Source organism: Rhinoraja longicauda, chromosome 20, assembly GCF_053455715.1.
Source record: "Rhinoraja longicauda isolate Sanriku21f chromosome 20, sRhiLon1.1, whole genome shotgun sequence".
Lineage (NCBI taxonomy): Eukaryota > Metazoa > Chordata > Chondrichthyes > Rajiformes > Arhynchobatidae > Rhinoraja > Rhinoraja longicauda.
This window is the reverse complement of record NC_135972.1, coordinates 22,852,493-22,867,270: the sequence shown is the minus strand read 5'-3', so window position 1 is coordinate 22,867,270 and position 14,778 is coordinate 22,852,493. Positions and strand designations below refer to the sequence as shown.

Below are 14,778 nucleotides of genomic sequence, written 5' to 3'. Positions count from 1 at the left end.
AATTCTCTGCCACAGAGGGCAGTGGAGGCCAAATCACTGGATGAATTTAAGAGAGAGTTAGATAGAGCTCTGGGGGCTAGTGGAATCAAGGGATATGGGGAGAAGGCAGGCATGGGTTACTGATTGTGGATGATCAGCCATGATCACAATGAATGGCGGTGCTGGCTCGAAGGGCCGAATGGCCGAATGGCCTCCTCCTGCACCTATTTTCAATGTTTCTAATTTGCCCTGACCAGTTGCATATATAAAGATTCTCTTTTCCCATATATTAAGAGACCTCTAAAATTAAATATTGATGAGTCATTTATTTGTGCTGAGGTACAGTCTGAGTAACAGTTACAAGGCAGGCTGAGAAGAAACATGGGTCCACTGGACTTTAACAATAAAGTACAATGCTTTAAAGGAATATTAAAAAAACACGTCAGATTGTTCCGTCAATAGTCAAGCTTAAAAAGTGAAGTGAATTGAAAAATTGCCAAGAAGGAATACTTCTTAATCAGTAACAAGAATGTGTTAACCACATCATATTTTAAATTTTTTTTTGTGGACAGATTGTCGTTACAGATTGGACTCAAAAAGCTTTAAACATTTACAACATTTTGCCTTTTATTTTGTTGCCCAGCATTTCAAATAGAATTACCTTGAACAGAATTACCTCTTCTTAATTATTTGTTTGTACATTAGATTGCATTTTAAAAGGTTCTTTGGGGGAAAAAAATCAGTTTGCTATCGAAAATCCTAAGCACGATAATATGAAACCTTTGTTTGCTGTCAACTGGTGACAGTATTACAGATCTTTAATACTTGCCATAGGGCACCTGGGGCAGACAGATATAGGCATCGGGTGTTTTGCTAAGATTAATGGGATTTCCGTCCAGTCTAATTTGTTCAAGAGCCTTGCGAACATAATGAATGTCCTTCGAATTACAGAAAGTGTCATCATCAATCTGTTGTACATTGTTGTTCTGAAACATGAAAAGAAGATAAATTATGTCCTTAGTTTAATACTAAGCAAGCTTAGTTTAGTATTAATCATCTCTCTGCTTTATATCCATTCATGGTGGTTTTGCGAGCTTCTACTAACCCATAACTCCTTTTCGCTGCCTGACCCGCCTAGTTACTCCAGCTTTTTGTGTCTATCTTCGGTTTAAACCAGCAGTTTCTTCCTACACATTTTCTATGCACCCTTTCCAGCTTGACAACATCTTTCCTGTAACAGGGTGCCCAAAACTGAACATAATACTCTAAATGTGGCCTCACCAACATCTTATGTAACTGCAACATAACCTCCCAACTTCTATACTCAGTACTCTGACTGATCAACCTGTATCCATGTTCAATCCAGCTTCTCCCACCACCCTCCAACCAGCTCCGGAAATTGTTTGCACAAGGAACTGCAGGTGCTGGAATTGCAGTCACATCCATGGCAGTGTCCCCCCCCCCCCCCCCAACTTTTTCTCCAGCTTTCTCCCCCCTCCTCTTCTCCCCCAAAAAACAACAATCAGTCTGAAGAAGGGTCCCAACCAAAATGTCGCCAATCCATATCCTCCAGGAATGCTGCCTGACCCACTGAGTTCCTCCAGCACTTTTCTTTGCTCAAGATTCAAACATCTGCAGTTTCTTGTTTTCTCCCTGCACGTACATTAAGGTCAGGATCTCACTGGGAAAAATAATAACGTTATAAATCTGCCCAGTCATTTCTTCAAATTTGGCACCTTCCCATAACTCTGTTCTTTACAAGAGAATTAACGAGTGATTTTACTCTGTACTTTACCAGGGATTTTCACACTGATCACAAGAGATCTACAATATGCATGAGGTATCTTTTTACCTGTAGATTAATAGAACGCAGACTTTCAGGCAGAGGGACTGGGACATAACTCAGTTCATTGCCAGCCAGGTACAGAAATGCAAGGTTATTCATGTCCTGTAAAGTAAAAAGAAAATTAAATTGTGAGGAAAAAAATCGTCCAACACAAGTAATTAACACTATGCCACATCACCATATAATCTGGTTTTCTTAATGATGCTGGTTGAGAAATGAAATAAAGAACAGGAGAAAAGGGACTATTGCTCAGTGGAATAGCATTGCGGGATCTTTTACGTCCAGCTGCGACTACGGTTAATGTCTCAGTGATGTTGTTAAACTGGAAAGGCTGCAGAAAATGTTTACGAGGATGTTGCCAGGACTCCAGGGTCTGAGCTATAGGAAGAGGTTGAGCAGGCTAGGACTTTATTCCTTGGAGCGCAGGAGGTTTAGAGGTGATCGTCCATGAGAGACATTTAAGAAACATTTAGACAGGTACATGGATAGGACAGGTTTAGAGGGATATGGGCCAAATGCAGTCAGGTAGGACTAGTGTAGATGGGACATGTTGGCCGGTGTGGGCAAGTTGTGCCGAAGGGCCTGTTTCCACGCTGCATGACTCTATGACAATGAATCGATAGGGTACACGCACAAAGTCTTTTATCCAGAGTAGGGGAATCGAGAACCAGTGGATATGGGTTTAAGTTGAGGAGGGAAAAGATAGGAACCTGAGGGGTAACTTTTTTACACAAAGGGTGGTAGGTGTATGGAATGAGCTGCCGGAGGAGGTAGTTGAGGCAGGATCTATTGCAGCGTTTAAGAAACATTTGGGCGGGCACATGGACAGGACGGGTTTAGAGGGAGGTGGGACTAGTGTAGACGGGGCACGTTGGTGGATTTGGGCATGACTGTGACTCTATGACGTGACTGAAGACAAGTTATAATATTAATCAATCCCTCTGTTAGGGAGAAAGCAAGGCAGCAACTACATTGACAAAGAATTCTTTGAAAGGAGCAAGTCTTTTTATGGAACAATTTTTTCTTGAACATTAACAACGACTACCACTATTATACTGATGAACAGTACAATCGCACATTCAAAACCGAAAACAATATTTCAATAATCCACTTCAACAGTAGAAGCCTGTATGCTAAATTCCATGACATCAAGGATTATTTAAATCAATTTACACAGCCCTTTAACATAATTGCAATATCAGAAACTTGGATCAACAGTGTAAGGGACATGGATTTTGAACTTGAAGGATATGAACTGATTTGTATGAACAGAAAAAACAAAAATGGTGGTGGTGTAGCTCTTTATGTAGGCATGAATTATAATTATAAGGTGGTGGAAGAAATCTCAACTGTGGTAGGTAATGTACTTGAATGTGTTACAATAGAAATATGTATGGGAAAGAAAAAAAAATGTAATTGTAAGTTGTATATATAGAACATCAGGGTCTAATATAGACACATTTAAAGACTGGATGGAGGAACATTTTACAAAAACAAATCATAAAGTTATATTTATCTGCGGCGACTTCAATATTGATTTGCTAATTCTGAATAATCATAAAATGACTGAGGAATTTATCAATACATTGTACAATATCAGCCTATATCCCAAAATCACCAGACCCAGTCGGATTACTTCCCATTGTGCTACATTAATTGATAATATATTTACTAATGATATAGATAACAATACAGTAGGAGGATTATTAGTAAATGACATCAGTGAACACCTTCCAGTTTTTACAGTTTATAACAGCAACTACGGAAAAAATAAGCAGGACAATAAACAAGAATACCGAAGGGTTAGGACAGAAGAGTCCATGGTTGCACTTAAAAATGATTTACTTGCACAAAACTGGGAATGAATATATAAAGAAAATGATATTGATAAAGCTTATGACGAATTTTTAAGAATATTTAAAATACTATATGATAAAAATTGTCCAATGAAACAATATTGTAGAGAAATAAAGTATAAAGATAATCATTGGATGTCAAAAGGATTGCTAAATGCCTGCAAAAAGAAAAACACACTATACAGAGAATTCATTCAACATAGAACTATAGAAGCAGAAAGTAAATATAAGAAATATAAAAACAAGTTAACTAATATCATGAGAAATTGTAAGAAAGAATATTATAATAAACTATTAGAAAACAATAAACACAACATTAAGGGTATATGGAATATATTAAACAGCATAATTAGAAATAACTAGACAGATTAATTACCCGCAGTATTTTATAGAAAATGATAAGACAATAAATAACATGGATGACGTGGTTAATAAATTTAATAATTTTTTTGTAAGTGTTGGACCTAATTTAGCAGAAAAAATCCCAGATCCGGTGACATCTAATGATAATCTTATAGAAACGAATCCAAGTACAATGTTTCTTAAACCGGTAGAAGAAATGGAGATTGTAGATATTGTTAATAAATGCAAGAATAAAACATCCACTGATTATAATGAGACAGATATGAAAATAGTTTAAAAAAAGGTAATTGATGGGATTTCTAAACCACTAACACACATTTTTAACTTATCATTACAAACCGGTCAATTTCCCAATAATATGAAAATAGCTAAAGTTATTCCGCTGTATAAAACTGGAGATAAACACCACTTCACAAATCACAGACCTGTTTCTCTTCTCCCACAGTTCTCTAAAATTCTGGAAAAACTTTTCGTCAACAGATTAGACAATTTCATAGATAAGCACAATTTACTCTCTAATAGTCGATATGGATTCAGAAGTAACCGGTCAACATAACTAGCTTTAACTGAACTCCTTGAACAAATCACAAATTCTATAGATAAAAAGAAATATGCTGTTGGGGCATTCATTGATCTAAAAAAAGCATTCGATACAATAAATCATGAAATATTAATCAATAAATTGGAACTATATGGGATTAGGGGGTTGGCTTTAGAGTGGGTTAGAAGTTATTTAAAGAACAGGAAACAATTCGTGAAGATGGGAGAATATCAGTCTGGATGTTTGGACATTGTGTGTGGAGTCTCCCAGGGGTCAGTGTTGGGTCCTAAACTCTTCATCATCTACATCAATGATATATGTAAATTATCAAAAATATTGAAATTCATCCTATTTGCTGATGACACTAACATTCTTGGTTCTGGTGAAAATTTACAGCAACTTTTGGACAGTATCACCTCAGAATTTTGCAAAATTAAAAAATGGTTTGACATTAACAAATTATCACTAAACTTGAGCAAAACAAAAATTACGATATTTGGGAACAGTAAAATAAACAACCAAGCACAGGTACAGATAGAGGGTGTTAACATAGAAAGAGTAAATGAAACTAAATTCCTTGGGGTGATAATAGATGAAAAAATTTGCTGGAAATCTCACATTAAACATATCCACAGTAAAGTATCTAGAAGCATTTCAGTTCTGGCCAAAGCAAAACATTTCCTAGATAACAAATCACTTCGCATTCTGTTCTGTTCACTAGTTTCACCTTATTTAAGTTACTGTATAGAGGTGTGGGGAAGTACATATATAAGTTCACTACAACCACTATTCATACTGCAAAAAAGAGCCATTAGAATCATTCATAATGTCGGTTTTTGTGAACACACCAACTCATTATTTATAAAGTATAAAATAATCAAATTTTATGACATTGTGGAATATCAAACAGTTCAATTCATGTACAAAGTGAGAAACAATTTGCTACCAAGTAACTTACAGGAAATGTTTTATGAAAGAGAGGGGGGAGGGGGGGGGGTATAATTTAAGGGGAACATTAAATTTCAAGATTCGCAATACTCGAACAACGATGAAAAGATTTTCTATATCAATCAGTGGAGTAAAGCTATGGAACAGAATGAATGCGGAATTAAAACAATGTTCAAACATCATCCAGTTTAAAAACAAATATAAACACATGATTTTTTTCTAGGTACAGTGAGGAGGGGGATTAACAGTCACCAGGGGTCTACATATAATAACACATCATTATTTAAATAAGTATATCTATATGAACATATAAGGGTGTATGAGTATTTTTGTATTAATATCTGATACTTGATAAATATTGATTAGGGAATGGGGGTAGGGTTAAATAAGTTCACACTTCTTCCTACTCCTTTTCGCACATGTTAAGTAATGGATGAAATTCCTTGTATTTCTTCTGTTTTTTTGTTTATTTTGTTTTTTAATTGATGTCTTTTAACATGTTCGAAATAAAATAAAATGAAATGAAATGAAAAATGGTTAGATGGCAACTGTACTATAGGAGAATCACATTATCTGTGGAGTTTATCAAGAGCAAAACTTGATTGAGAAAATATGGCAAAAACAATTATTTTTGAAGTGTGACAGATAAGAAGTGTGTACAGCCAAAGTAGTTGTGCTAAGATAAATGTACGGATGACACTTTGTGGGCAAATTTAGTTTAGTTTAGTTTATTGTCACGTGTACCGAGTTTGTGTGCTAACCCGTCAGCGGAAAGACTATACATGATTACAATCGAGCCGTCCATAGTGTACAGATACAGAATAAAGAGAATAATGTTTCGTGCAAGATTAAATTGCAATAATCTTGGAAAAGATCCGAGTAAGAATGGGCGGCACAGTGGCGCAGCAGTAGAATTGCTGCCTCACAGAACCAGAGACCCGGGTTCAATCCTGAGTACGGGTGCTGTCTGTGTGGATTTGATACGTTTTCCCCCTGTGACCATGTGAATTTTCTCCGGGTGCTCCAATTTGCTCCCACATTCCAAAGACGTACAGGGTTTGTAGGTGAATTGGATTTTGCAAATTACAAATTGTCCCTCGTGTGTAGGCTAGTGCTAGTGGGCGGGGCAATCGCTCGTTGGCGCCGTCTCAGTGGGCTGAAGGGCCTGTTTCCACCCTGTATCTCTAAAGTCTAAAGTCTTGTTCTGATGAGCAAGTGGAATAACGTAGAAGTAATGCATGAACGGGTGATCGATGGTCGGTGTGGACTCGGTGGGCTGAAAGTCCTGTTTCCACGCTGCACCTCTAAGCCCAATTAAACTCAACTGAACTCAACTAAAGTCAACTCACCTAAACTACACTGAACCAGAACCAAACTACACTAAACTCAACTAAATATTTAAAAGAAAAGATGTATTTATGTGTGTAATAATGACACTCACCTTGAATGCCTCTTTTTTGATCCCATTGCTGTGCAGTTTATTGTAACTTGCGTCAATATTGACCATAGATTTCGGCAGTTCAGGAAGCTGAACAAGTTCGTTAGAAGAGATCATTAGATCCACCAAACCAGGCAGCTGTCTTAAAGCATCTTCATCAATTGAAGAGATCCTATTACCTGTTACGTCAATCCTCTTTAGATTATCTAAAATGACAATACACTGTTAAAATACCGTGGAAAATAAAGCTTAATAATTTCTTCATGACTCTTTATGTCAGCGGTCTTCTATTTAGGCTTTGGCCAATGATTAGAGATTTGAAATTAATCCAGAGGTAACACTAATAGGGTTTGCTCATGGATAATCTTTTTGCCCATTTGCTACATTATACATGCGGCACAGTTGCACAGCGGTAGAGTCGCTGCCTTACAGCCAACAGAAACCCGGGTTCGATCCTGTCAGTACGGAGTTTGTACGTTCTCCCCGTAACCATGTGATTTTTCACCGGGTGCTCCGATTTACAGGTTTGTAGGTTAATTGGCGTCTGAAAATTGTAAAATTGTCCCTAGTGTGTAGGCTAGTGCTAATGTGTGGGGCGATCGCTGGTGAAGTGGACTCGGTGGGCTGATGGGCCTATTTTGGAGGATTATTAAAAGGTCTTCGCTTTTGCTTTTGGATTGTTTCTCCTCCCTGCCATATCTAAACTTGCACCCATATTGTACGCCCGGTAAGATTGTGGGGAAGAGGTAACAGCGAAGAGTGAAGTAAAATCAAAGAGGAATTCATTCAAACACTGGGATGAGCTCAACAAAGGTAAATGCCTACAAAACTTTAGAAATCTATGCTGTCTAGTTCTTCAACACAAAGATCCCCCAAAGCGGTACCAGACTAATTTTCAGCTTTATCACGTGCTATTTCCACCATTATCTGTAAAAAATATAACTGAAGGCATAAAGCAAATTAACATCTTTTTTTGTTTTTAATTGCCAATGTTATGGGACAAGAAAGACATTTTTGTCTACAGAGAGATAGGAATCAGTTTGGTTGTTGGTCTGCCACTTGGTAAAGGCATCAAAATTATGAGTGTGTACAATCAGTATGGAGAATCGCATGACTTGTGGCAATTTTGAAATGGAAAGTGCATCGGGATCACCGCTGGATCAGCCACGTTTCAGTTTTAGTTTCAGTTTCAGTTTAGTTTATTGTCATGTGTACCAAGGTAGAGTGAAAAGCTTTTTGTCGCGTGCTAACCAGTCAGCAGAAAGACAATGTATGATTACAACCCATCCATTTACAGTGTGTAGATACATGATAAGGGAATAACGTTTAGTGCAAGGTAAAGCCAGAGAAGTCCGGTCAAGGATAGTCCGAGGGACATCAAAGAGGTAGATAGTAGTTCAGGACTGCTCTCTGGTTGTGGAAGGTTGGTTCAGTTGCCTGATAACAGCTGGGAAGAAACTGTCCCTGAATCTGGAGGTGTGCGTTTTCACACTTCTGTACCTTCTGCCTGATGGGAGAGGGGAGAAGAGGGAGTGGCCGGGGTGCGACTCATCCTTGATTATGTTGCTGGCCTTGCCGAGGCAGCGTGAGGTATAAATGGAGCCAATAGTAGGGAGGCTGGTTTGTGTGATGATCTGGGCTGCGTCCACAATTCACTGCAATTTCTTACAGTCCTGGATGGAGCTGTTCCCAAACCAAGCTGTGATGCATCCTGATAAAATGCTTCCTATGGTGCATCTGTAGAAGTTAGTGAGAGATGTAGGGTGTAGGGGCCAAAATTGTAATTGTGTTCCATTAATAAAGAAAAAATCAATGCGTAGCAATGGAAAATACACTGATTGAATCTCTCGGCTTGTCTTTCCTTTCCCGTTTCTTATCAGACATCATATCGGACTTCCGGTGGGGGGGATTTCAAGTGCGCTCTTATAGACAATAGACAATAGACAATAGGTGCAGGAGTAGGCCATTCAGCCCTTCGAGCCAGCACCGCCATTCAATGCGATCATGGCTGATCACTCTCAATCAGTACCCCGTTCCTGCCTTCTCGCCATACCCCCTCACTCCGCTATCCTTAAGAGTTCTATCCAGCTCTCTCTTGAAAGCATCCAACGAACTGGCCTCCACTGCCTTCTGAAGCAGAGAATTCCACACCTTCACCACTCTCTGACTGAAAAAGTTCTTCCTCATCTCCGTTCTAAATGGCCTACCCCTTATTCTTAAACTGTGGCCTCTTGTTCTGGACTCCCCCAACATTGGGAACATGTTTCCTGCCTCTAATGTGTCCAATCCCCTAATTATCTTATATGTTTCATTAAGATCCCCCCTCATCCTTCTAAATTCCAGTGTATACAAGCCTAATTGCTCCAGCCTTTCAACATACGACAGTCCCGCCATTCCGGGAATTAACCTAGTGAACCTACGCTGCACGCCCTCAATAGCAAGAATATCCTTCCTCAAATTTGGAGACCAAAACTGCACACAGTACTCCAGGTGCGGTCTCACCAGGGCCCGCTACAACTGTAGAAGGACCTCTTTGCTCCTATACTCAACTCCTCTTGTTATGAAGGCCAACATTCCATTGGCTTTCTTCACTGCTTGCTGTACCTGCATGCTTCCTTTCAGTGACTGATGCACTAGGACACCCAGATCTCGTTGAACATCCCCTCTTCCTAACTTGACACCATTCAGATAATAATCTGCCTTTCTATTCTTACTTCCAAAGTGAATAACGCCATCTTGTAACGCCATCCGGATTAAAGGAGGTGCCGGACCACCAGTTGCCTGAAAATCAGCGGTGGACTTGTACACAATCAACATTTACATCTGTAACTGAAATGGGGACTTGTCATCTGAAATAATAAGCTTGAAACTCCACACAGCCATACTTAGCCCAGCAAAGTCCCCTTTCTTTACGCTCGTGATCTGGTTGAAGCGTGCGTAGAAGTGTGTGGTGTCCTTCGGCAGGGGAGGTATGCTTGTGATGTCTGAATCATCACAGTAGACCGAGCCACTCAAGCACGTACACTGAAGGCATGTTGGAAGACCTTGGAAATAAAGCAAAAAGAGAAAAGATTGTAAAAGTATATTTGACAATTCTACGATAAGACTGAAGTGCATTTCACCAGATTAGAAATTGTTCAAGAAATTCTAACAGCCGTCATGGTCATTATCTCATTCTGATTGTGACAGTCAATGTAGAGCAAGGCTAATTGTGAGGTTCAAAAACCAGTGTTTGCCTGTGAATTATAACATTGAAACTGACTGAACACAAAGCAGTACAGCACAGGGACAGGCCCTTCGGCCCACAATGTTAGTGTTGAACATCATGCCAAGTTATACAGAAAACCAAGTTAAACCAAGTCAACTTAACCGCCCCTCCCCACAATCAGTCTGTAGAAGAGCTTCGACCTGAAACGTCACCTTTCCATGTTCTCCAGTGGTGCTGCCTGACCCGCTGAGTTACTCCAACACTTTGTCTTTTTTTTTGCTGTAAACCAGCATCTGCAGTTCCTTGTGTCTACTAAAATTGAGGAATACATCGAAGCTTCAGGCTTCTAACACAGCACAGGAACGGGCCCTTCGGCCCACAATGTTTGTGCCAAACATGATGCCAAGTTATACTGACCTCATCTGTGCATGATCCATATCACTTCCATGTGCCGTTCTAAAAGCCTCCTAAACTTCACTCTCATTTCTGCCTCCACCACCATCAGTGGGACAGCACGGTGGTGCAGCGGTAGAGTTGCTGCCTGACAGCACCAGAGACACGGGTTCGATCCTGACTAGGGGTGCTGTCTGTATGGAGTTTGTACGCTCTCCCTGTGACCGCGTTGGTTTTCTCCAGGTGCTCCGCTTTCCTCACACATTCCAAAGATGTGCAGGTTGGTAGGCTAACTGGCTTCTGTAAATTATCCCTAGTGTGTCGGATAGAACTAGTGTATGGGTGATCGCTGGTTGGCGTGGACTCGGTGGGCCGAAGGGCCTGTTTGCATCTCTAAACTAACCCACCCCTGGCAATGTGGTCCAGGCCCCCACCACTCTCTGTATAAAAAACTTAGTCCCCACATCTCCATTAACCCCCCCCCCCCCCTCTCACCTTATAGCTGTGCGCTCTAGAGTTGGACATTTCTGCCCTGGGGGAAAGGTTTTGACTATCTACCCTATCTATGCCTCTCATAGTTTTATATATTGGTTTAGTTTAGTTTATTATTGTCACGTGCACCATGGTACAGTGAAAAGCTTGTTTGTTGTGTGGCATCCAATCAGCGGAAAGGCTACACATGATTACAATGAAGCCATCCACAGCGTACAGATACATGAGAAAGGGAATAACGTTTAGTGCAAGATCAAGTCCAGTAAAGTCCAATCAAAGATAGACCGAAAGTCTCCAATGAGGTAGATGGTAGCTCAGGACCCCTCTTTAGTTGTCGGTAGGACGGTTCAATTGCCTGCTAGCCGCGGTCTTGACCATCGATAATGTGATGGACCACTGATAATGGTGGTCTTGTTGAGGCAGCATGAGGTGTGAGTGGGGGTCAATGGAAGGGAGGTTGGTTTGTGTGATGGTCTGGGCTGCGTCCACAATTCTCTGCAATTTCTTGCGGTTTTGGATGGAGCTGTTCCCAAACAATGCTGTGATGCAAACTGCTAACATTACGTAAACAACACTCTTCCAGCTACAGAAGAATGGTGCTGGTGAGTGAATGCTTGTTGCAAATGTAGTCAATGGGCGAGGAGGGAATGGGGATGTGGTGACGTCCAGGTGAAGAATAAGGAGACACAAGTAATTGTAGATGCTAGAATCTTGAGCATATAAACAAGGTTCTGGAACTGCATCCATGGAAAGAAATGAACAGTCAACGTTGAGGCTGGTGAAGAACAATGCTCACTAGAGACACGATTTGATCAAAGGAGTGATCACCAGAGCCAACACCAGGATTTCCTGGCTGGAAGTTGCTGGTGCTGTCTCCGTAAGGTTATGTGAAATCTTGGAAGGACTGTAATTTGGGGAAGTTATTAATACAGGCAAATGACAGTCCTGTTTTGCCTATTCATGCAGCTTTCATGATCAGTTCCTGTGGATTGCAGGGTAGCTAACGTTATCCCACTTTTCAAGAAAGGAGCGAGAGAGAAAACGGGGAATTATACATAGACCAGTTAGCCTGACATCAGTGGTGGGGAAGATGCTGGAGTCAATTAATAAAGAGGTATTAACGGTGCATTTGGATAGCAGTAAAAGGATTGGTCCAAGTCAGCATGGATTTATGAAGGGGAAATTCTGCTTGACTAATCATCTGGAATATTTTGAGGATGTGACAAGTAAAATGAATGAAGGAGAGCCAGTGGATGTAGTGTATCTAGACTTTCAGAAAGCCTTTGATAAGGTCCCACACTGGAAATTGGTGAGCAAAATTAGAGCACATGGTATTGGGGTAGAGTGTTGACATGGATAGAGAATGGGTTGGCAGACAGGAAGTAAAGAGTAGGAATAAACAGGTCCTTTTCAGACTGGCAGGCAGTGGCGAGTGGAGTGCCGCAAGGCTCGGTGCTGGGGCCGCAACTATTTACAATCTATATACAAAAACTCTCGTTTGTTATCTTGTTTATGACTGAACTTCAGCCAAAACGGTACGCGATAGCGCGACAATTTTAGGCCCACCTTACTCACCATTGTCACTTTAGTGATAATGCAAGTAGTTTTATTGAAATCCGTGTTATATTTTAAAAGTTATTCACATTTTTAAGTTTAAAAGGAGGGGAGGGGGAAGGGAGGAGGGAGGGAGGGGGGAAGGGGGGAATGGGGGAGAAGGGAGAGGAGGGAGGGGGTTGAGGAGAGAGGGGGTTGAGGAGAGAGGGGGGGAGGACAGGGTGCTACACCAATGCAGGAGAGGGTTGGGCCCAATGGGTCCACTTGGTCTAGTATATATTAATGATTTGGATGATGGAATTAGAAGTAACTCTGGCAAGTTTGCAGAAGACACAAAGCTGGGTGGTAGTGTGAACTGTGAAGAGGATGTTAGGAGGTTGCAAGGTGACTTGCGCAGTTGAGTGAGTGGGTAGATGCATGGCAGATGCAGTATAATGTAGATAAATGTGAGGTTATCCACTTTGGCGGCAAGAACAAGGAGGCAGATTATTATCTCAATGGTGTCAGATTAGGAGGTAAAGGGGAAGTGCAACGAGACCTTGGTACAGCAGGCAGTGAAGAAAACTCATGGCATGTTGGCCTTCATAACAAGAGGATTTGAGTATAGGAGTAAAGAGGTCCTTCTGCAGTTGTATAGAGCCCCGGTGAGACCAAATCTGGAGTATTGTGTGCAGTTTTGGTTTCCTAATTTGAGGAAGGACATCCTTGCTATTGAGGTAGTGCAGCTTAGATTCATGAGGTTAATCCCTGGGATGGTGGGACTGTCATTTGAGGAAAGATTGGAGAGACTGGGCTTGTATTCACTGGGGTTTAGAAGGATGAGAGGGGATCTTATAGAGACGTATAAAATTATAAAAGGATTGGACAAGCTAGATGCAGGAAAAAAAATCCCAATGTTGGGGGAGTCCAGAACCAGGGGCCACAGTTTAAGAATAAAAGGGAAGCCATTTAAAACTGAGGCGAGAAGAAACTTTATCACCCAGAGAGTTGTGAATTTGTGGAATTCTCTGCCTCAGAGGGCAGTGGAGGCCAATTTACTGGATGAATTTAAAAGTGAGTTAGATAGAGGCTCGTGGAAACAAGGGATATGGGGAGAAGGCAATCACAAATTACTGATTGTGGATGACCAGCCATGATCACAATGAATGGCGGTGCTGGCTCGAAGTGCCAAATGGCCTCCTCCTGCATCTATTTTCTATGTTTCTATGTGTCTAATCACACTGCTTCTAAGTTGTCCAACTTTCATATCACCGCCCGACACATGAGGGACAATTTGCAGAGGCTAATTAACCTACAGAGGTTATTCACTTTGGAAGTAAGAATAGAAAGGCAGATAATTATCTGAATGGTGTCAAGTTAGGAAGAGGGGATGTTCAACGAGATCTGGGTGTCCTAGTGCATCAGTCACTGAAAGGAAGCATGCAGGTACAGCAGGCAGTGAAGAAAGTCAATGGAATGTTGGTCTTCATAACAAGAGGAGTTGAGTATAGGAGCAAAGAGGTCCTTCTACAGTTGTACCGGGCCCTGGTGAGACCGCACCTGGAGTACTGTGTGCAGTTTTGGTCTCCAAATTTGAGGAAGGATATTCTTGCTATTGAGGGCGTGCAGCGTAGGTTCACTAGGTTAATTCCCGGAATGGCAGGACTGTCGTATGTTGAAAGGCTGGAGCAATTAGGCTTGTATACACTGGAATTTAGAAGGATGAGGGGGGATCTTATTGAAACATATAAGATAATTAGGGGATTGGACACATTAGAGGCAGGAAACATGTTCCCAATGTTGGGGGAGTCCAGAACAAGGGGCCACAGTTTAAGAATAAGGGGTAGGCCATTTAGAACGGAGATGAGGAAGAACTTTTTCAGTCAGAGAGTGGTGAAGATGTGGAATTCTCTGCCTCAGAAGGCAGTGGAGGCCAGTTCGTTGGATGCTTTCAAGAGAGAGCTGGATAGAGCTCTTAAGGATAGCGGAGTGAGGTGGTATGGGGAGAAGGCAGGAACGGGGTACTGATTGAGAGTGATCAGCCATGATCGCATTGAATGGCGGTGCTGGCTCGAAGGGCTGAATGGCCTACTCCTGCACCTATTGTCTATTGTCTATTGTCATACCCGCACGTCTTTGGGATGTGGGAGGAAACCGGAGCACCAGTAACGGAGCGTTATG

General features: G+C 41.2%; 1 protein-coding gene across 1 annotated transcript in view; it reads right to left on the bottom strand.

Moving 5' to 3' along the window:
* Positions 1–610: 610 nt before the first annotated feature.
* The window catches only part of LOC144603414 (epiphycan-like), a 29,971-nt gene continuing 15,803 nt past the window's right edge, over positions 611–14,778 (bottom strand). Inside the window, 4 exon segments of the mRNA XM_078416596.1 lie at positions 611–965; positions 1,832–1,927; positions 6,975–7,177; positions 9,857–10,015. Of these exon segments, the coding sequence (XP_078272722.1) occupies positions 798–965; positions 1,832–1,927; positions 6,975–7,177; positions 9,857–10,015 (626 nt within the window). The 3' untranslated portion in view covers positions 611–797.